The 24,044-nt window shown below is 47.4% G+C and overlaps 1 protein-coding gene across 2 annotated transcripts in view; it reads left to right on the top strand.

The window, feature by feature from the left end:
* The first annotated feature begins 20,648 nt into the window (after nt 1–20,648).
* LOC146020119 (glucagon receptor-like) overlaps nt 20,649–24,044 on the top strand; it is a 96,299-nt gene continuing 92,903 nt past the window's right edge. Inside the window, exons 1-2 of one of the 2 annotated variants that reach the window (XM_083152965.1) lie at nt 20,649–21,154; nt 22,352–22,480. In XM_083152965.1, the coding sequence (XP_083009091.1) occupies nt 21,099–21,154; nt 22,352–22,480 (185 nt within the window). In that variant the 5' untranslated portion in view covers nt 20,649–21,098. Of the gene's footprint in view, nt 21,155–22,349; nt 22,481–24,044 lie in introns of those variants that run through there. The other variant, XM_083152967.1, reaches the window with a different exon arrangement.

The following is a 24,044-nucleotide window of genomic DNA, read 5'->3' as shown; positions in this document are numbered from 1 at the left end:
CCACTCACCTGTCCTGCCATCGGCCACAGCCCGCATATCCATACCCTTACCTACCTACCCCCCAAACTACGAGTGTTATTAATATAATTAAAAACCTGTTTTTTTTACCCACTTGCAGTCGGGTGTGGTATAATTACCCGACAGTCGGGATTCCGACAGTCATTACTCAGACGCTGGAATCCCGACTGCACAGCGTGGGGAGCGCAATGAAGCCCCTTGCGGGCTCGCTGCGCTCGGCACGCTGCGGACACAGTGGCGAGCTGCGCTCGCCACTTATTTTATTCTCCCTCTATGGTGGTCGTGGACCCCCACGAGGGAGCAGTCGGGATTCCGACGTCGGAGTATTGACTGTCGGAATCCTGTCTGTCGGGGAGCCGTCCGGCACCCCTTGCAGTCACCATTTATAAAGCATTTCAGTGTTTCTATTACCAACACAGTTTTTTTCTGCCACTGTAAATCATATTGCACACTCTGTTTAGAGAAATAGCCATTCAGCGCAGGTCTCCACACCCCTATTTTGCACATATAAATATATATATATATATATATATATACACAACTGGAAGATTGGCGGCACTCGGACGACTTGAAAAAACTGGAGACCACACACTTTCAAGATCTTTCGAGATTTAATCTCGTCATCAGGAGGAGATTAAATCTCGAAAGATCTTGAACCTGTGTGGTCTCCAGTTTTTTCAAGTCGTCCGAGTGCCGCCAATCTTCCAGTTATATTTGCCAACCCTGTCGGGCTAGTGCTTGGGAAGGCACCGGGCGCCCATATATCACAAAGCAGAGGAGTGCCGGCTATTCCACTATATATATATATATATATATATATATATATACTCTTACCTTTAAAATAACAGTGCAGCCTGGCTGGGTGGGTGGGCCTGGAAACGCAGCAGCCTCTCCAGTTTGCAGACAGCAGCAGTTCCCTGAGTCAACTCTAGCTCCGCCTCCCGAGCCCCGTATAGCTCCGCCCCGCCGAGTCCCGTGAAGCTCCGCCCCCATAAAGCGCTGTGTTGTAGCTCCTGCTCCTTCCAGTTATGCCTGGTACATATGTGGAAGTCTAGTTGCACACACGCCATTTTAGGATAGTATGGCCGCCATTTTGGTTCGCAGAGTTGCGCAAATAAAGTTTCCATACCCGAGTATGTGTGACAAAGTGAACCAGAAGAGTAGCCATACTATCACACATAAATTCATAAATACATACTGACACTAAGTAAAATGTAGTTAAAGGTTTAGAACGCCACACATAGCTTAGTTAGCCCTGCATACATCTGTCTGTGTCATGTTTAGTACCGTTCCGTTCCGTTCATTGTACGAAGTATTCCAGTCATTGCGAATATTTCACAATATACACGGCCCGATAGTTATGGACATAATCCATATTCCAGGGACAGTTTCTGTTGAAAGTATGTAACAAAGGAATCTGGATGAAACTGGTTCTTATCACTGCTGACGCCGAAACCATCAAACAAAGGACTCTTAAAGTTCACTCCCCTGCACCTAGTCAAACCAGTTGTATCATCTTACCCCCAATCACAGTGGACCTGACATACGACCTCTGACCAATGAGAACGGCCTTTGACCTCCCCTTTCTGACCCTATAAGATAGGCGACCCAGAGCAGCCAGAGCTTCTTCGGCACATCTACCTTTTCCCTGACTTTCTACCGGGCTATAGTTCATCCCTGAACGATAGCGAGCTCTGACCGGACTGCGCTTCGCATATTTGATGAGACGGTAAACGGTTGCATTAACGGTATTTATCCTTAGTGTATTGTTGGCTGATTGTGTCTTGTATCTGTTTTTCTTCCCTTAGTAGAGCCTGTATAGTATATACTTTGTTAGACTATTGTATAACTTGTTATACCTGTATTTTCTATTTCTGTAACCCCCTTTTGTCCATTAGGGACTTAAATACATCTTTTTGTGGAGTTCCTATCTCCTTACTTCTATACCGTGGTTGTGTCTGTTATTCGCATTTAGCGATAAAGGTTTATTACGGACTCTGTCCTTAAAAGGTATATTCGCAGATCAGAGTCAAAGTACTGCGAAAGGATCTCTTATTAAGGTATTGGTTCTTTGGTGTATAATACACGATAAAGGTACGCTACGCTGCGCTACGTTTTGTTCGCACGTAGCTAGGCATAAAGGGTACGCTGGTTACGGACTTAATACGTAACTCGCGCTTTTCACTTATTGTTTCTTTGGTCATATTAAATCGCCATTAACAATTGGGGGCATCGTCCGTCCGCTCCACATTCCAGAACTCAGTACCAGGCGTGCGACCTGACCTATACCAGCAAAAGGGTGGAAGTATTTATTGTTTCCATTGCTGGATAGGCCAGGTCCGCGGCAGTGCGGGGTTCGGGAAGTGCTAGCGTTGAACCCGAAGCACAATAAGTGAAAGCCACGTGTTTTAAAGCATATATTAAGTGTTTAGTAAACTGTACTTCTGCCTGCCACAAGTAGTTTAACGGGGTATAGTGTCTTGAGTTGCTTGTTCATTACAGTATATGTACCACGTGCGATAAGGTTCGCACACGTGGAGTCTGTGTTTATTATAGTACATAGAGGATCCCCTCTGTGCAAAACTATAACTGTTTATTGTTAGTTACTGCAAAAACAGGGACTCCGCCACGTGGCGACAAGTCCTGGGCTTTTTGCAGTAACGTAAAGCGTCTATTGTGTATTACGCAAGGTGCGCGCGCACGTGCCCATATCGGGAAATTTTCGCATCTTTGTACGTGATTTACGGATTAAGTGCGGGATTTATTTCGCATCTTGATACGTAACTTTCGGACGGAGTTAAGGGATTTATTCCACATTTAGGCGCAATTACTGCGTATAGCGAAACCCGAGCGCAACCTTGCAAATACACTATAGAACACGTGGGTGGCCGATTCATCGGCGGCCTGTGAACAACGCACGTACACACGTGGCTGTTCATTGGTACTGCACATGCAGCACACATAGGAACTCAAAGGTGAACAGTATTGAACCATCAGCTTTATTTAAAACAGTATAGCAATATACTGTGCATAAGGCGGTGATTAAATAAAGAGAAAATAAGTTTTTTTTCTTTTTGTTCATTTTCTCATTAAGCAAGCAACTCAAGCATTGTTTTAATAGATTCCTATAGCTTATTATAAGGGATTTATACCTGCATAAGTATCTAGTGAAAAGCTACCAGCCTGGGAAGATTTTCTGTACAGAAATATTTCAAATATAAGCATAAGACCAAGGTGTAACTAGCGCCCAGTGTGAAAAATAACTGAGGCGAACGGGTGTGTGACGGCACGACTCAAGCGCAGTGTAGTCCAGTGTAGGACAGTCCAGGTAGGACAGGGTTCACGTGACGACGTGCCCATAGGAACTGCCCCTTCCGTGGAACTACCTATTTTGATCCACTGGAAGGGTACAAGAGATACATCGGAACCCAGTGATCCGATTAGCTACTTTAGAAATACCAGTTTTTGGGGGTACAGGAAAAACAAGTTTTGCTGTGCCCTGGAAAAACTGCCGCACCTTGCAAGTTGGCTAGCAGTTCGCTACTAGTTGAAAGACTTGGTGATTGAGTACATTACCTCGCATAGTGGGCTTCACGCTTGATTGCGGAATAGTGCCATTTTGTGGAGAAGGAGTGATTTGGGAGTGACTCACTGATAAACGGCCCTCCGGTTTCTGCTAGCTGTGAACCTTTATTTCTGTAATTATGGGTAATAACGGGTCACACAGGGATACCGAGTCAGTTAGGGAGGAATCTAGTCGACCCAAAGGGTCGGCGGCTTTCATTATGTGCAGGAAGCACGGTGAACTCGCAGTTGTTTACCAAAATAAATGGAGAAGAATGACACAAGGCAGCAAGTTAGAATTTCCCAGTGTTGGTAGCTTCGATCCAGAAATCTTATCTGCAGTAAAGGATGAAATATGTCTACTCTCCAGTCGTAAGAAGAGAGTGAAGCACATGGAAATTCTTAAATTGTGGCAGAAGGAAGGGCAGGAACAATGGGGAATCAAATGTCTGGCAGTGCCAGATACAATCAGCCACAATAAAAATGCAACCGTAGCCGCAACCTCCCCCACCCCCATATGTGCCGAAGGGGTTAATGACTAATAAGCGAGACCTGAGTAGTAATTTACCTGTTGCTAACTTGTACCCTGTCTTATCCCCTTATAAGGAAACCCGAGAGGAAAACGAGCAGCTGTTGACACTAGCCGTCTCCCATGCAATTAATATGATTAAAGGAAAGGCTGAACCGGCTAAACCTGCTGCTGGGGCTCTAGCACAGGAAGAGGAGACGGCTGATGCCAACAGCATAGTCTTGGACCCAGGTAAGGATGCACCACACAGCACAGACACGGACGACTCCCAAGCAGGTCCCAGTAATGCGGATGTGGTACAAACATATCCTATGCGCACACTGGAGGTTCCCTACGGTAAGGCAGACAGAGAGGGTGTGATACCTACCAGGAAGATGACCATGCTAAACCCATGGACACGGTTAGAGCTGCGGTCCATCATTTCAGATTTCCCTGATCCTAGGAAAGATCTGACATTATGTCAGAAATTTGTAAGGGATCTGGGAAACTCTGATGAGCCCACCAACAAGGATTGGAGAATCATGTTGAGGGCCTGTCTCCCCACTCACATCGATATCCCGAAATTCATTCGGGATAGTGGATTGAAGGTGGACAAGGAGATAAATGATGAGATCAACCAGGAAAATATACGCCTAATCAACTTGCAGTTGGGAGTGTATTTTCCTGCAGCAGTGGAATATAGCAAGATATTCACTATCAAACAAAAAGATAGTGAATCAGCTAGCGAATATTTCAACCGGGGTTTGATGACGGTATCAAAACACACTGGTGTCGCCGATCTTAAGGATAACCCACACCTGAGGGAGATGGTTGTCTCTGTGTTAGTGGAGGGGCTGAGAGAGAAATTGAAGAACAGGGTCCAAACATCGTTCCCAAATTGGCGAGGAATGACAGTAGATGCCCTACGGGAATCTGCCGTAGCCCATGACAAAAACATATCAAAACACAGGGAAATGCAAACTGATAAACTGATGATGGTTAGCATCCAAGCCCTTACAAATGCCCCAAATAAAGCTGCATACCAACGAAACACCAGGGACACAGTTAGAAAGCCAATTATCTGTTACAACTGCAATAGGGAAGGTCACTACACAGCTCATTGTAGGTCAGGAAACCCCAGGAGTTATCAGACACATAAGCGAGAATGGGAATCTCACAAAGGTGAGACACGAAGATACCCAGCCCCTAGACAATGGGAGGAGACAGACAGGTCACGCAACATGCCTCCTCCCCATCTGATGGCTGACACTGTGCTAAGGGCAACCCAGGTCAGGCAATAGGAAACAGGTCATACCTGTATCCTACAGCCAGTTAGATTAACTCAACACCTTAGAGAGGAACCTCAGGTGAAGGTTGATATAGCTGGAGTAAGGCAAACCTTCTTGGTTGATACAGGGGCGGCCAGATCTGTTCTCAACACTCCTCTTCACTTGGGTTTCACCAACCAATCAGTAGCAGCAATTGGGGTAACAGGAAAAATACAACATTACCCACTGACGAAACCAGCGGAGGTTACAATCGGGCCTTTGCATACCAAACATTCTTTCCTGTTGGCTGCAGCGGCCCCGACTAACCTCCTGGGTAGAGATTTACTATGCAAAATGGGATGTGTCATCTATTGCACCCCCGATGGGGTATTTCTGGACACTCCTAGAAATCTTACACAAGAAGTGCAAGATATGCTGGACAGTCCTCAGAGGCTAATGTTGTATTCCACTGTTGTAGAATCAAATCCATCTAGGGTAGCTGAAATTACAGCACAAATACCGAGTTCCCTTTGGACTAAAGATGGACAGGACGCTGGGCTGATGGCAAATGTAGCTCCAGTAGAAATCCGCTTAAAAGAAGGCAGGATAGCCCCAAAAATACCGCAGTACCCTTTAAAACCTGAAGTTGAGCTAGGAGTATTCCCAGTGATCCAACGATTGCTCCAACAGGAAATCCTAGTTAGAACTTCCAGCACGGCCAATAGTCCCATCTTTCCTGTGAAAAAGAGCGGGGGGAGGGGCTACAGACTAGTGCAGGATTTAAGAGGGGTGAACAAAGTAGTTGAGAGCCAATTCCCCGTAGTGCCAAACCCAGCTGTCATCCTAATGCAAATCCCACCTCACTGTACTCATTTCACAGTCATTGATTTGTGTTCAGCGTTCTTCTCCGTCCCTTTGCACCCTGACAGCCAGTATCTGTTCGCCTTTACTTACAGAGGAGTACAGTATACCTGGACACGACTCCCCCAAGGATTCATAGACAGCCCCAGCATCTTCTCCCAGGCCTTGCATGATTGTTTACAATCCTTTCAACCCATGAGTGGTTCGATACTGATACAATATGTCGATGACTTATTGTTGTGTTCTGAGTCACTGGAGTCATCAGTGGATGACACTAGACAACTACTGATGCATCTCTCAGAGACAGGACATAAAGTATCAAAGGATAAGCTGCAATTAGGCCAGACCAGGGTTAAGTATCTGGGCCACTGCCTTACCCAAGGGCTGAGACACCTCACCGACGACCGAATCCAAGCGATTCGAAACATGGCACTGCCACAGACCCAGCACCAGATCCGTACGTTCCTAGGCATGTGTGGATACTGTCGCAATTGGATCCCAGGATTCTCTATTCTGGCATTACCACTACAAGAGATGGTTTCCTCAACTAAGCCAGATCGGGTCTCTCATACTGAGGAATCTGAGCTGGCTTCCGAGGAACTAAAGGTGAGCCTAACAAAGGCCCCAGCACTGGGAATGCCAGATTATGGGAAACCCTTTGAACTGTACGGAACTGAATCAGGTGGGTGTGCGGCAGGAGTACTTGTACAAAAACATGGTGATGCCAACGGACCAATAGCGTACTACAGTGGCCAGCTGGACACAGTAGCACGCTCACTCCCAACTTGCTTATGAAGTGTGGCCGCAATAGCACAACTAGTAAGCAAGAGCGAGGACGTGGTGTTGGGACACGATTTAACTGTTCATGCTCCCCATGCTGTCTCTGCCCTCCTAAATTCTGCCCATGTGTCCTCAGCACGGTTCACCAAGTGGGAACTGGCGCTGATGGCCCCAGTAAATATTACCATTAAAAGATGCAACACACTAAACCCAGCCACATTCCTCCCTCATGTGCCCTCCAAGGCACAAAGGGTGGAGGGTGATGGGAATGTTGCTGAATATGGTAAAGCAGAGTTTAGTGAGAGTGAGGACAAGCATGATTGCATGACCTACCTGAATCAGACCTTTACAGCACGTCCTGACATAAGCGACAGCCCATTAAGTGAGGTAGACATAACCTTATTCACTGATGGTAGCTGTCATAGACAGACGGAGACGGGAGAGCTGTGCACAGGCTACGCGGTAGTAGATGGAGAAGGTATTGTGGAAGCTGAACCCTTGGGACCACCTCACTCAGCACAAGTAGCGGAATTGGTGGCACTGACCAGAGCATGTGAACTGGCCAAAGGAAAATCAGTTAACATATATACCGACTCCAGATATGCTTTCGGAGTAGTGCATGATTTTGGAGCCCTATGGCGCCTCCGAAATTTCATGACGGCAGCTGGCACACCAGTGGCGCATGCGACATACATTAGGAGACTTCTGGGAGCTATTCAGCTTCCAGACAGAGTGGCTGTTATCAAGTGCAAAGCTCACACATCAGAGAAGGACCCGGTGTCACTTGGTAACAGCCACGCTGATGAGGCAGCGAAAAGGGCCGCATGCCCTGTAAATATTTTCACCCATCCTACCAACCTTTGTACACTGAACATGGTATCCACATCCAAACTGATAGACATGCAGAATTTGTGTTCCCCACAGGAAAGAGCAGTATGGAAGTCGAAGGGATGTGGCCAAGAGTCCACCGGACTTTGGAGAGATGGACACGGGAAACCAGTGGCCCCCAGGGCATACCTTCCTAGTCTAGCCGAGGCGGCCCATGGGCTGACACATCTTGGGAAGGAAGGTATGTGCAAGCTGGTAAAGGCCTACTGGTGTGCACCAGGGTTCGCTTCTCAAGCAGGTAGAGTGGCAATGTCATGCCTCACCTGTTTGAGGAAGAACGTGGGAAAAGCCATCCCAACAGAGCCATCCCACATCCCTCCTACAGAAGGCCCTTTCCAGGTAATACAAATCGACTTCATACAGTTACCACCCTGTAGAAATTTGAAATATGTATTAGTTTGTGTTGACATGTTTTCCAGCTGGGTGGAGGCTTTCCCCGCTGCCTCCAACACTGCTACCTTTACAGCAAAGAAAATATGTCAGGAGTTTGTCTGTAGATATGGTATCCCAAAGGTCATTGAGAGTGACAGAGGCACTCATTTCACAGGAGAGGTCTTCCAAATCATGTGTAAACTCCTGGGGATTAATAGTAAACTTCATACTCCATATCGTCCCCAGGCGAGCGCCAAAGTTGAGAGAATGAATGGTACTATTAAGAACAAATTGGGTAAAGTTATGGCTGAAACAGGGTTGTTATGGCCAGAGGCATTGCCTATTGTGCTGTATAGCATTAGGACCACTCCCAGGACTCCGCTCAACTTGTCCCCCTTCGAGATATTGTTTGGTCGGCAGCCACACATCATGATAGACCCACAGGATGATCTCAAATGTAATAATGAGTTAACTGTACAGTATATCCTAAAGCTAAACAAACAGCTAAGGAAACAACAAAAGCAGCTGAATTTACTGAACCCTGATATGCCTACCGAGAATTGTCATAATCTTAAACCAGGAGACTTTGTCATGATCCGAAATTTTTTACGCTCAGGTTGTTTGATAGACCGTTGGGAAGGACCGTACCAAGTTTTGTTGACCAGCACTACATCAATTAAAGTCGCAGAGAGAGAGACTTGGATACATTCGTCCCACTGCAAGAAAGCCAGTAACCCAGAATCCCAGTGTGCAGAGAGCGAAAGAGAAGAAGTGTCGCTAGAAGCATTGTTTCGAGAACACTGAGAAGCAACCAAGGTCGAGCAACCTGAGCGAACAAAGGTCCAAGAGCAGAGCAAAATAAAAGTCCCCTGGTAGAGATGATGGAAGGACTCCAAGCAACAGGTTCACAGTTATGCATATATTTCTTTGTTTTCTTTCTGTGTTCTTTTCTTCATCCCAAGATACAGTACTCGGTGGCTGCCACATTCTAGAGCGATCGGAGCGGAGTTCTGACAGTGTAATAATGGACCCAGATATGGGTGAGGTAGAATCCCTAAACCAGCTTGACACTGTGCCCATGACAGGAGAAGGTAAAAGGTATGAGGGAAACGTAGTTCAAGGGCTATGTGATGAGTTATTGTCTGGTGAGTACTGTGTCTGTAGATATTGTCAACCTAAAATGGAAGAAGAATGCATCCAGCGATGTCGGTCGACAAGTAAGGCAACTACAGGCCGACATCCTTTGAGTGATTACCACTCACTAGTGGGTAAGGTCTTAAACCAAACAGAATGCTGGGTGTGTTCACAAGTGTTACATAAAAGGAGTAGTGTAGGCCTAGTCCCATACCCGCTTAATATTTCTGAGATTAGTGTACTAAATAAAGGGAGGCCACTGGATAAGAGATACCTGTATACCAGGTCCCCTAGTCTTAGATTACACCCATACCAAGTGGACAAATCCCTGGTATGTATGAACTTCTCCAGTTCCAGAACGATTGGTACTTGGGAAGTGACATGGCACAACCAGACAATAACTTACTCCCAGCATCCAGATGGAGAGCCTATTGATAAGGAATTATTGTTAAAGATCCGAACCAGTGGGAGACACTATAAATATGTCTACACGGAGTATAGAGTATCAGCCGGCTACTGTAATATGACCCTACAGCCAGAAACATGTGAGGAACGAGTCAGGGAGCAGGGGACGGGGATGTTCTTATGGATAATGTGTGACAAGATCATGAAATACTCTGTCCCCTATTTTCTCCCTGACGATGTTTATTATATTTGTGGTAGAAGGGCGTACAAATGGCTCTCCATGAACTACGTTGGAATTTGTTACCTAGGCAGAGTGTTACCTGAAGTGATGACCCTCACCCATGATGAGATGGTGAGCATACACAGAGGCATACCTCCTCCTTACACTCATACCCATTATGATCAAATCCATAAAAGGGATTTAACAATCAGGAAAGAACCCCTAGCTTCTGAAATGATACACGAGTCATTCGGTATCCAACTTCTCATTGCATTAGATATCACCCATACCGCCAGAGGAGTCATAAATTTTAAGTATATACAAGCATTAGCCAGCTTGGTAGATAACATCACGGAGATTTATGATGACACTTTTAGATACACTGGGAAGGAGTTGCAAGCATATAAAAGAGAGCTAGTCCAACATCGGATGGTGTTGAACTATCTGACAGCTATGACAGGAGGATATTGTGTCACCCTCTCTACACAGTTTGGGGTGAAATGTTGTACATATATCACCAACAATACTGAAGACCCAGAAGAAATCATCGATCATCGGATGGATGAGATTCTTCAGCTTAAATGGGAATTTAGAAGGGAACATAATATCAGCCTGGCAGAAATAGGTAACAAAGTTAGCGAATGGACCTCCTGGTTGAATCCAATGCACTGGTTCTCCGGTTTAGGAGAATGGGCGCAAGGAATCATCGCTAACATAGGAAAACTCCTTCTCTGTATCGGTGGTGCCATCATAGTCTTTGTGCTGCTGTTCAAATGTTTAAAGGTGATGACCCGGGGAAGGACAAAACGTACCGAAATCATGAGTGTAAGAACGAGAGATGCAGAGGAAGACCAGGGTTTGGTATATGACCCTAGAATTGAAACCACCTCCCTTTAAAGAAACCATAATTGTGAACGTGTATATGTCGTAACCTCCCTTGTTTTTATTTTTATCCCAAAATTGTACATTATCCTTCGTGACCCTGAGTAGATTGTTCGATAAATGCGGCCCATCGTTTATCCGTGATCCTGGATCGGCCAAGAGCAGATGGTTTACTCCCCTTATATGTTTATTTCATGGATCCCAATTTCTTTGTCAGGATTATGAATTTCTGTATTGTCGTGTAAAATGTTTTGTAATGTAACAGTTTTATATTTACTGTTAAAGGGTGGACTGTGGAAGTCTAGTTGCACACACGCCATTTTAGGATAGTATGGCCGCCATTTTGGTTCGCAGAGTTGCGCAAATAAAGTTTCCATACCCGAGTATGTGTGACAAAGTGAACCAGAAGAGTAGCCATACTATCACACATAAATTCATAAGGTACATATGTATTATCTGGGCTCCCATGTTAAATGCACCCCATTTTTTCATACCCCTACTATCCAACTACGCATGGAGTTGATTTTATATAGTGTGGCGAGCGCAGCGAGCCACCGTGCCCGAAGCGTGGTGAGCGCAGCGAGCCCCGCGAGGGGACACGGTCTCATAAGAAAAACGGGAGCCCAGATATTACATAAGTACCATTCATAAATACATACTGACACTAAGTAAAATGTAGTTAAAGGTTTAGAACGCCACACATAGCTTAGTTAGCCCTGCATACATCTGTCTGTATCATGTTTAGTACCGTTCCGTTCATTGTGCGAAGTATTCCGGTCATTGCGAATATTTCACAATATACACGGCCCGATAGTTATGGACATAATCCATATTCCAGGGACAGTTTCTGTTGAAAGTATGTAACAAAGGAATCTGGATGAAACTGGTTCTTATCACTGCTGACGCCGAAACCATCAAACAAAGGACTCTTAAAGTTCACTCCCCTGCACCTAGTCAAACCAGTTGTATCATCACCCCCAATCACAGTGGACCTGACATACGACCTCTGACCAATGAGAACGGCCTTTGACCTCCCCTTTCTGACCCTATAAGATAGGCGACCCAGAGCAGCCAGAGCTTCTTCGGCACATCTACCTTTTCCCTGACTTTCTACCGGGCTATAGTTCATCCCTGAACGATAGCGAGCTCTGACCGGACTGCTCTTCGCATATTTGATGAGACGGTAAACGGTTGCATTAACGGTATTTATCCTTAGTGTATTGTTGGCTGATTGTGTCTTGTATCTGTTTTTCTTCCCTTAGTAGAGCCTATACTTTGTTAGACTATTTTATAACTTGTTATACCTGTATTTTCTATTTCTGTAACCCCCTTTTGTCCATTAGGGACTTAAATACATCTTTTTGTGGAGTTCCTATCTCCTTACTTCTATACCGTGGTTGTGTCTGTTATTCGCATTTAGCGATAAAGGTTTATTACGGACTCTGTCCTTAAAAGGTATATTCGCAGATCAGAGTCAAAGTACTGCGAAAGGATTTCTTATTAAGGTATTGGTTCTTTGGTGTATAATACACGATAAAGGTACGCTACGCTGCGCTACATTTTGTTCGCACGTAGCTAGGCATAAAGGGTACGCTGGTTACGGACTTAATACGTAACTCGCGCTTTTCACTTATTGTTTCTTTGGTCATATTAAATCACCATTAACACATACCAGGACGACTAGGGCCCGATCCCATCAATCTAGATCCAATTCCGACCAATTGGATGTAGATTGTGTGGTGATTGGGCCCTTTTCTGTCCTGGTGTGGACCGATACCGATCCGATGCACGGTCCCGCAGGTCGGTCGGTCATTATTCAGATCCTACCTGCAGCAGGTAGGATCTGAAGAACGACCATACAGCCGGGTGCGGGTCGTCATCGGATCGGACCAGCTCACGGTGCACATCGTGAGCGGGTCGTGCCCCCCCGCATCATCGTGAGCGGGTCTGAAGAAACACTGACGACCCGCTCACAATGTGCATCGTGAGCGGATCGTCGTGGTGTGTACCCCACATTAATCCTCACTGACTCAAACCCTGCATCTTGGTGTTCTGGCCGGGCGGCTGAAGGGACCCGGTGAGGGAGTGGAATGTGCTCCCTCACCACTCAGAAGTACTGAGCGGCAGGGGAGCATGCTTTGTGACGGCTGTCCCCCCCCCTTGACACCCCCCCCCCCAGTCGGGGCGGCACGTACAGACTGTGCACACACAGTAGATGACGGCAGTGTCGGACTGTCAGTAACGCAGCTTATAGATGGGCCCCGGCCATGGCAGGGCTCTGGGGCCCTTCAGATCGCCGGGGCCCGTCACACATGTCCCCCTTGACCCCCCTGTCGCCGGCCCTGCTAGCCCCCTGCAGTGCACATGGTTTTGTCCATCTAAGAAGGATTTTGTCAGAAAGAGTGAACTAGAATAACCCCCTGAATGTCAGGATCCCTGTGCACCAGCTTGTCTCAGGGTCCGTCAGCTGATAATGCAGCAAGTAGGTTACAAGACCTCTTTAGAGAGAACACTCATGCTTTTAAGCAGCGCTTGTCTTATTCTGTTCTGTAATATTTATAATGCCAGAGGAAGCATGAATGTAATGAGACCTTTATGGGATTACATTAAAGCTTCAGCCAAGGCAGGTAAGAAACTTGGTTATATAAGTTATGTCACAATTAATGAAGCCTGGTATCTTGATATCCGTACTGTTAATTGGGTCAATGACATATTTGTATTGTAACATACCGTAGGGCCTGAATCACAGCTGAAAATAAGATTTCCATTTCATTATCAAAAAGGAAAACAGATGCTTGTAAATAATTGTATTTGATATGTTTCCTCTAATTAGTTATACTGTACATCAGTGGTGTCAAACTCATGGCCTGGCCCTGCCACAGATTTTTTATCATGGATTGCTAAAGCTGTGGCAGGGCATGCTGGGATGTGTAGTTCCACAACAGCGGGAGGGCCATGAGTTTGACACCACTGCTGTACATGGTATATGTAAATTTTGCATTTATTATTAACATTGGGGGTAATTCAGACCTGATCACACGGCTGCAAATTCCCGTGGCAGCTGATTATCGATAGAATGCGCATGTGTACGGTTTGCAGTACATGTGTGCAAGGCTGTGCTAAGATAAAGTAGGTGTCTGGGGGTGGAAACCAGCTGTTTAGTGGGAGTGCTAAGAAAAACGCATGCGTGCCTAGGAAAAGCTGGCAGTGTCCAGGAAAATGCTAGGCGTGTCTGAGCATTTTAGGCGAAGGTGTGTGACATCAGCTCCAGACCGGATATGCCTTTTCCCATTGCACTGCGGACAGCGATGGACTGGGCCGTCGAATCGGCCCTGGCATTTGTGCACGCACGAAACCTTTGTTCCTCAACTGCACATGCCGGGCACGCGCATGCACACACACATGCACCACACATGCGCGCGCTGCCTCACCCGGCTTGCAGAGGAGAGGGGAATAGCAGCATGTGATGCACAGAGAGAGCCACCAGACCCGCCGCCAGACCAGTGGCTCTCTCTGTGCACCAATCGGGAGGCAGAGCCGCCAATTGCAAGAAGACATTTGGGAGTCCTCCTGTAAGTCGCTGCTCTGCCAGCATGTAATAGACACTGTGCAGGGGCGTAACTATAGCACCGCAGCCCCCGCCACCGCGGGGGGCGCTGTGCATGTGGGGGCGCCGGGGGCTGCGGTGCTATAGTTTCCCCCCCCATCCCCCGCAGACTTACGTATCTGGTCCCGGCGGCTCCGTTCTTCTGATGAGGACCACAACAAAATGGCCGCCCCCATATAGCAAACAGTTCTCTGAAACTGTCTGCTGTACGGAGGCGGCCATTTTGTGGTGGTCCTCAGCAGATGAACGGACGGAGCCGCCGGGACCAGCGCGATAGGTAAGACTGCGGGGGAGGGGCGGCGGCGGGGGGTGGGTATGGGCGCCCCCCCCTAACGGCGGGGGGGGGGGGCGCCCAAAACGTAGCTACGCCACTGACACTGTGCTCCTATTTTTTTGGGGTAGTCACAATACAGGAAAAGTGGGCACTCCTTCTGCATTCTGCCCACTTCCTAGTGAGATGCGTAGAATGGGGAAGTAAACAGTGTATTTTCAGCCCTGGGGGAGGGGACAGGGTCATGATGGTGTGATTTTATGCTAATGGTACTTCTTGCACCCACTATAGTTACACCCATGGTAAAACTGGCTGAAGCACTAAATGACGCATATTTGTGTCATTTAGCCCTGTCACTGGCTACACAAATCGGAAAGGGAAAGAGAGAGAGAGAGAAGGGGAGGAAGGGAGAAAGGGAGGGGGATCGCAGAGAGAGAGAGAGCGAGAGAGAAGCAGCAGTGTGAAGAGAGTGGGACAGCACAGAGGGCCTTATTCTAGTTCACTCTTTCTGACAAAATCCTTCTTAGATGGACAAAACCATGTGCACTGCATGGGGGGCAGATGTAAAATGTGCAGAGAGAATTAGATTTGGGTGAGTTATTTTGTTTCTGTGCAGGGTAAATACTGACTTCTTTATTTTTACACTGCAATATAGATCTCACTTTGAAGTAAAACCCCACCCAAATCTAATTCTCTCTGCACAAGTTACATTCTGCCCCACCTGCAGTGCACATGGTTTTGTCCATCTAAGAAGGATTTTGTCAGAAAGAGTGAACTAGAATAAGGCCCAGAGAGAGGAATGCAAAGAGAGAGAGAGAGAGATGGATCACAGAAAAAGAGAGAGTGAGGGATCACAGAGAAAGAGAGAGGGATCACACACATAGAGAGGGATCGCAGTGAGAGAGAGAGAGGGATCGCAGTGAGAGAGAGAGGGATCACAGCGAGAGAGAGAGGGATCGCAGTGAGAGAGAGAGGGATCGCAGTGAGAGAGAGAGTGATCACAGCAAGAGAAAGTTGGAGCACAGAAAGATAGGAGCAGAGAGAGAGAGGGAGCGCGAAAAGAGAGGGAGCAAGAGAGAGGGAGAGCAGTGGGGGAGCAGAGAGAGAGAGAGAAAGACAGAGCCGGTGATGTCACCATTATGCCGGGAGGGGAGGGTGGTGTAAAAGGGTCCACAAGCCAGGTTCAACTCGGCTTGTAGATATAAAAGGGGTATCAGAGGGACTTCCGGGGCTGGGGATGAAGCCCCACCCCATTACAGCAAATGCTGCAGTTCTTAGGGGAGGGGGCTGGGCTAAAATTACATGATTTGCATAATTTAGCCCCTCCCTGAAAGCCGCAAATCAGGTGAAGGCAGATGCTGTGGGGGGAGAGGTCGATGTGGCGGGGCGCAGGGGGGGGGGGGGGGGGGCGTGAGTGAGACCCAATCTCCAGGAGCCCCCTGGCCATTCTGAGACGGTAGGCCAGTATATTTTGTACACATATTTCATGATGGTAGCCACCAACACTGTCAGAGATACCAAAGTGCCTGAACTGTGTGAAAGGGGTAAAGGTTACATAAAGATTACATTTGTTAAATATATGTTATACAAAAAGAGTACCACTAGAAAGAGTCTTCTACTTGGCATTCCTTTGCTCTTTGGGAAAAGAGAATGAGCTGCAAATAGCAGCGAATGAGGATAAAAGCTCAGCCTGTGCACCACAAAAGAGAGACAAAATTGCTGCAGGGGGGAAGGCAGGTAGGGTAGGTGCCAGCTTAGAGCAAAAGGGAAGATAAGGTAAAGGACAATAGGTAAACGGCCCCTCCCCAGGAGATAGGCCATACTTAATGAAGGGGGAGGATGGGGGTCATTACACTCAGAAGCAACTCCAGCAAGGATCCCACCCACCCACCCCAAGAGGAAGAAGGAACAACATTAAGCAACTTCAAGAAGGCAAAGCAGTAGACGGAAGTACTGCGGACCAGCCATGGTATGGCGCTAGGCCTGGCGTCGGGGGCGGAAGTACTGCGGGCCAGCCAAGGTGGGCACCAGGCCTGGCGTCGGGGGGCAAAACGGGATCACCCGGCGGTTACAGGTTGTCAGTTGCGAGAAGGGGATTCCGGCCCCCCAGCCGGTTACATGATTCAGTTGTGATAAGGGCTGGTGGACCGCAGTGCTATCTTTGCCACCCAAATTAAGTAACAGTAAATTTGAAATCAAGTTAATAAATTGTGACCATTTAATTCGCCAAAAATACTAGACTCCGACTGGTTATTTCAGGTACAAGGGGAAGGTTACAAAAGGTGAAAGAAGGGGAAGAGATGGAGCTTTGGGTTCAAGGTTAGTTGACTGGTGAGGGGCATCAGGCGCTCAGCGGTTTATAGAAACACAATACACACACTTTGGCACATGAAATAAAGCTTATATTACACCTCATTTAGATGGCTTTTGTGTTCTTGGAACCTTGGTTCAGCCCACGTATAGCTGTTTGCACTGCGTGTAGGTGACAGGCATAATGTAAGGATGTATCTTTGATCAGCCGCAGATAATTGCTATGGTGACTTGCTGTGTCTACCGTAACACCCACACTAGGCAAGACACCAATTTAAGATAGATTTGCGCTACCTTAAAGAACCCGTACAAGAGAATCAATCATCTGACATTCTCTATGTATGAATATAAATATAATTGTTACTCCAGTCTACGAAAAAGTAATTATCCTACTCGGCAATGGGATCCCCAGGGAATATATTTGATTTATTGTTGTTCATACTTTAATTGATAGTACATTTTGTTTACTGGAGAAAAGTGACAAAGAGGTTTAATTGGCTGGTTTATAGAAGACGGTACTTTTAACCTGCAGATTGTTCGATACTGGTGCTAACCATCCCTAAATGACTTCCCGCAGTGCATGAGGAATAAAAGCTTTGATTCCAGTTCACCTGTACTGTTCTTTTTCAATAAGCCATGCCATGAAATGTACATTAGCTCACTATTGCGTAGGTAGCCAAAGGCAAAAACTATTTGCTTCATTTGATCCTCTCATGAAGGACTCCATCATTCAATGTGTGGTTCACAATTGTGTCTTTGTATTGGAACTGAGCTGACAGTACATTATTAGAGATGGCACCTGCTGTAATAAATGCATGGCTGAGGGCCTGACCTTTAACACTCTTTTAGGCAAACTCCTATTGGTAAATGCCAGAGTATGCCACTTTGCTTAATCTGCTCAAATAATTAAAACAAAGAAAACAAATAAAATCATGTTGTTTGGAAACATTGAAAAACAACTCTGCGGCGCTGCGTTTTTCCCGCAGCCCTTGGGTTTTTCTGTACAATAAGTAAAGAGAATATTTCCCTGCACCCCCAGAGCAAGGGTGATTTTTCCTATAGTTAATCACTGGGACTTGCTCTGGCACCCACTGGGATAATTTAGGCAATTGGAAGTTTACAATTAGCAAAACTAGTCAGTATTTACCCACCTTCCAAATCGATGTCTTCTCCAGCCTCAGGAAACAGACTTCTGCAGAAGTGGTGAAAATATGGGGTAAATTTTCCAAGGTGGAAGTTCTATTGAAGTTGCCCAACCAATACAATTCTATCTATTATCTTCTAGAAGGTGCTAAATAAATAGATTCTGATTGGTTGCCCATAGCAACATCCCATCTGAAACAAAACTGAGCAGGGATAAAAAAGAGAGAGTATTAGGGATAGAGAGAGAGAGATAAGAGAGTGGGGTTTACTTTAGAAGGAGAGTGTCAGGGATCAGTGGCGCTTTTTACCTATTGGCTACTGGGCTGCAGCCCCCAGGTAAAATCCACCACTGCAGTGAAGCCAGATGCAGTCTGTAAGATGCACTGGCTTCACTGTGACTGGCAGTGACTTCCTAATGGAAGTCCAACCTGCCAGTCACCAAGGCAGTCCCATTGGGAGGTGTACCTTCCCTCCGGGACGCCTTTCTGCAGGCTGCAAAGCAAATTTCCCAATTGCACATGCGCAGTAACTACATTGGTACTGCGCACAAGCCGGTCCCGGTGCCTGTCATTTGTATTACACAGGTGCCGGGACCATGATTCTCTTTTATGGGCTGTTGCCGGAGAAGCCCATAGAAACTGGCCACATGCACAGTACATATGTTTGTACTGCGCATGCGCCAGTCCCAGTGCCTGTCATCATAGCTGGGGACCAGGAGGAGAGGCAGTTGCGGTGGCGGTGACGGTCCCCAAGAAGGTATGAGCCGCCACTGTCAGGGATAGAGAGAAATGGGGGATGAGAGAGGGAAGAGAGAGAAGGGGGTGAAAGAAGGTGTCAGGAATAGAGAGCAAATTCTGTTGCGCTTTACCATTAAAAACAGTGAAGAAACAAACTGGGTATTTACAGACAATCAAAATGGTAGGAAGACACTGCTTGCCAATTGGTGCCTTATTCTAACCCTCCCTCTCCACAGCCTAACTCCAACCTTCCCCACCCCACAGCGACAGCCCAAGTCTAAGTCCCCCCCACTAGTTTCTAAACCTAACCCCCCTTTCCCAGCTGCCCGCTAGCAAGACCCGCATAATAAGCAATCGGGGACCCTGCTGTCAGTGTTTTGGTGTCGGGATCCTGATCTATTCAGACTTCTGCCACCAGTGTTGTGAGGTCAGCTCAGGTGTCAGTTTATTGAATGTCGGCATCTGGACTGCTGGGATGGCCTATGGCCACATTCAATTGCAGTGTAGGAAACCAGATGAAGTGTGTCCTCTATGGCTTGTCCATTATCCTTATATTGTCATAACACCAGAATTATTAATGTCAAGTCACAACTATTATCTGTCCGTATCCTCAGTAGCTGTTGCTATATAGAGATTGTAATCCACATCTATATTTTTAGGAGCAAACTGAATTTGGTAAAATAGCTAATTAGTATTATTAAATGTGCATTTGGGATTCTGAAGTTGATATTCCACTAGTATACGTCTTATATTTTCATTTAATTTGAAAAGTACATTTCTTTGTCAGCTGTAAATCAGCTTTTGTTTCTAATGGAAACTGTGGCTCTTATTCTGATTGACACATAGCGCTGCGAAGTTCGCAGAGCTTAGTGTCTTTTTAAGATCGCCCGCCGCTCGCACAGACCGGTGCCCCTCTCTGCAGGGCAAATTCCCCGCATTGCTGAGGATGGATGTTTTTCATAAATATGCATTCGCAGTCTACGGGGCAACACCCACATCAATCGATGGTCACTGACCATCGAATGATGTGGAGCGCACATGCTAAACTAAGATTCTCTCAGGCGTCTTAGGTTTGCGTGTGCCCTGTGCGAGGACAAAAGGGCATTCCCCTGCTTCAGCCACGTGCAGGGCCGCCGACAGGGGGGTGCCAGGGGTACAGCTGTCCCGGGCCCTGGCCTCTGCAGGGGCCTGGGCAGCTGCCCACAGTGGCATGGCAACCCCCCCACCCGCACAGTATCCTCCATCCGGCGCCGGTGACCAGACGCGCACAGTACACAGTGCAGCCTGCAGAGTGCCGAGCCTAGGATACAGAGGGGCTCTGCAGGCTGCACTGTGCAGTGAGTGCTCCGAGCCCCGAGTCCCAAAGGGAGAAGATACTACGCCACCGCCACCGCTGGTAAGTAATAGTAATGGGGAGGCGGGGTGCCGGCGCTTGAGGGGGGGGGGGGTGTTCTGGCACGCGCGAGGGGGGGGGGGTTACTAGTGGCGGCCCTGGCCACGTGTCTGCCCCCGCCCAGGCCCGCCGAGAGGGGAGGGGGGCGGGTACATTTTACCTGGGCCCGGGCCTATCAGGGGGCCCGGGTCCGAGGACACACAAAAAAAAACACTTTTATTTTTTTTGTTATTTTAGCAACGGCTGCCGTTGCACAGCGCGATTCTGTGTAGAGGGAGCGCGGGCGGCAGTAGATCGAAGCAGGAGAGGGGAGCGGGTGCTTACTGTTTGCTGACTGTCACTTCACTTCATTGTAAGTGCGTGCAGTCAGCGTACAGACGCGGCGCTCCACCGCTGCGGAGCTTCCGTGTAGAGACTCTGGCAAGATGATGATTACATCATCTTGCAGGTCTCCTGTGCGTGTGACCGGTTGCTGCAGCCTGCTTGTTGTGCAGCTCAGTCAGCTCTGTGTGCCAGAGCTGGGCTGACAGTGACTGTGTGTCCAAGCCAGGGCAGCAGCAGCACCGACTGTCAGTCAGACAAGTTCAACTTCTGACAGCCGGACGAGTTCCCTCCTAAGGCCCCCAGCAGCTCAGCTTCCTGCCCGGGCTCTGCAGTAGCCCCGCCCCCAACTCTCTTCCTGTCTTCTACTGACCTCCTCTGGTCCTTGCTTCCTCCTACTACACCGACCGCACAGGATGGACTGGAGAAGGCTGGAGTGGACCTGTGATCAACTGCAGATCGTAACTACAAGGTACCACTACTCCCTGACCCCTGCAGTCTACCTCTACCTTTCCCCTGCTGCAGTTTATTTCAATATCTTCCCTGCGGTCCCTCCCACTCTCTCCCTCATCCCTGCTGTCTCTCACTAACTCCCCTGTGGTCTCTCTCACTCTCTCCATCTACTCTGCTGTCTCTTTCATTATCTCTCCTGCTGTCTCTCTCTCTCCCATGCTGTCTCATTAACTATATCCCTAGTGGTCTCTCTCCCTCTCCCCTGCTGTCTCTTTTACTATCTCCCCTGCTGTCTCTTTTACTATCTCCCCTGCTGTCTCTTTCACTTTCTCTCCTGTGGTCTCTCATTCTCTCCCCTGCTGTCTCTTTCACTCTTTCCCTGTGGACTCTCTCCCTATCTTCCACCCTGTGCTTTTTCTCTCTATTTCTGTCTCCCCTGCGCTCTCACGCTATCTCTCTCCTGCGCTCTCTCTCTTGCTATCGCATTCTACCCAGTGCTCTCTCTCAGACTCTCACTATCTCACTCTTCCCTGCGCTCTCTCTTTCTATCTCCCCCTCCACTGTGCTCTCTCCCACTATCTCCCCCCCCCCCCCCCCTCTCTTTCTCTCGCTATCTATCTCTCTCCCACATGTGTTTTCCCTTTCCGGAGTGGGCTGCTCCCACAGCACTGCTGTGTGAGGGATTCAAAACGGATCCCTCCCAGGAAGCCCTGTGGCCACCTGGGTCTGTGCGCATGCGCAGGGGGACTTCTAGGTAAGAAACCCGGGAGTCCAGGCAATGTTGTGGATCACAGTTGCCAGTGCTTATCACTTTGTGTTGCTTATCGCATACAGATGGGGCAGGTCCCATCTTTGCAGGGGATGGCGACGCCAGCCCCCATCCCCCACCAGCGCCATCTCTATAGTGAGAAGGGGACGCACACGCACGAGAGGCGCGCACGTCCCCTTCTGATGGCGCTTCCCCCGGAATTGAGATTGAGACGCGTGTGCGCGTGAGACGCACGCGCGTCTCAATCAGATGGTGAGGCAGGCTGCTGGTGGATCGCCAGCGCTGACGTTCTGGGGATTTGCCAGCAAAGAAGAGGCCTGCCCCATCTGTATGTCAGTAGATATGCGATGAGCATTGTGACGATGGGCGGCAGGATGTACCATTACTGCTTGGTGCATCCCGCCCTCTATCGGAGTGATGGGCCACTCTCTTATGTTTTCCCCCCAGGCTAAAAGTTGCCAGCCAGCCCCTGGTGGTGGGACTCCGGAGTCGTGCACCAGGAGGAAGGCGAAGGTGCAGTCACAGTGGAGCCGGCCCGAAGGAGCTTACAGCTGAGCTCACTATAAACTGCCAATTGTAAGTGCATTTGTCTCCTCTGCCTGGGCTGGCTTAGTAGCTATGATTTATTTGCATAAATAAATGACAATATAATATTAATATTTTATGTACACACACACACACATATGTATATATTTGGAAGACAGTTAACCGGCACTCTAAGCTTGCATCCACAGCTTGCACCCGTTGCATATCATCCCAGCGTGTCCTGGATATACAATGTCCAAACCGACTGCACACAAGGGTTATCCACAAATAAACTGCTCCTTTTCATGCATCATAGCTGCTATGATGGCGTGAAAACGAGCAGTTTATTTGTGGATAACCCTTGTGTGCAGTCGGTTTGGACTATATATATATATATATATATATATAGCGGGCTGGTGGGATATATATATATATATATATATATATATATATATATATATATATATAGCGGGCTGGTGGGGCGGCACTCACAGACTGCACATTAGGACTTGAAACGGTGTAACAAGTGCATTTAATGATAACGTTTCGAGGAGCTAGTCCCCTTCCATCTCCGTCCAGCGCCTGTCATGCAGACTTCCGGCAGAAGTGATGTGTTGGAGGTGGCTGCCTCCAACTGCCGGAAGTCTGCGTGACATGAGCTGGACGGAGTCTGCGTGACATGAGCTGGACGGAGGCGGACGGCGCATACGGGACCGCGACGCGCCCGGCATGGATTGGTAAGTGATCCAGGTATCCTTGAATCAGCTGTTGAGCAGAAGCGATTGTGGTTTACTTATACCATATTAAGGATTAATCCTGAACCATTTCAGAACGTCATTCTACTTACTATTCCACACTTGGTATAAGAAATTGGTGTGCTTACACCACAGTAAGGAGTAATCCTGAACTCCTTCAGAACGTTTTTCACCTATTTGTCCTACGCTTGTTATAAGAAATTGATGCTGACAAGCATTATGATTGAGATCTGTTAAAGATCCACTCCTTCATGTTCTTTCAAATGAAAGCTGTATCACACTGTGACTGAAAAAACATTAAGTTACCTGTTGACGGTTACCCCTGAGGAAGTCGTTTTAACGGCGAAACGCGTTGGGTTCTGTGTATACTGACCGTTATAGAAATCCATGACTCCATACAGATGAAAGAATTTTACTGTCATATTTTATCTGTTTTATATTAAATTTGTTGTATCGTGACCACATTGTCACCATTTGTTCTATTGGTGGTGGATACACTATAGGAGGGCGCACTTTGTTCATCTTTTGCTATTTCTCCTTTTTCCCCTACTAGCAGGGGGGATATACTTAGTTGCTGCCCATACATTTTCTGTAGCGCATTGAAAGGGTATCCCCTCTATTTGTGTATATATATATATATATATATATATATATATATATATATATATATATATATATATATATATATATATATATATATATATATATGGGTTTCTTATGCTGCTTTCCCACTGCCTACCCGGGTAAAGACCCGTTTTTTTTAAACGTGTCTTTACCCGGGTAATAGCCACAAAGACCCTTTCCCACTGCAGCTTTTAAACGTTAAAATAACGTTTAAAAGCAGTTTTTGTCCCATTCAC

The sequence above is a fragment of the Crinia signifera genome, chromosome 7 (assembly GCF_055691185.1).
Source record: "Crinia signifera chromosome 7, ASM5569118v1, whole genome shotgun sequence".
Lineage (NCBI taxonomy): Eukaryota > Metazoa > Chordata > Amphibia > Anura > Myobatrachidae > Crinia > Crinia signifera.
The sequence above is the reverse complement of the archived record's forward strand: the minus strand, read 5'-3'. Positions and strand labels throughout refer to the sequence as shown.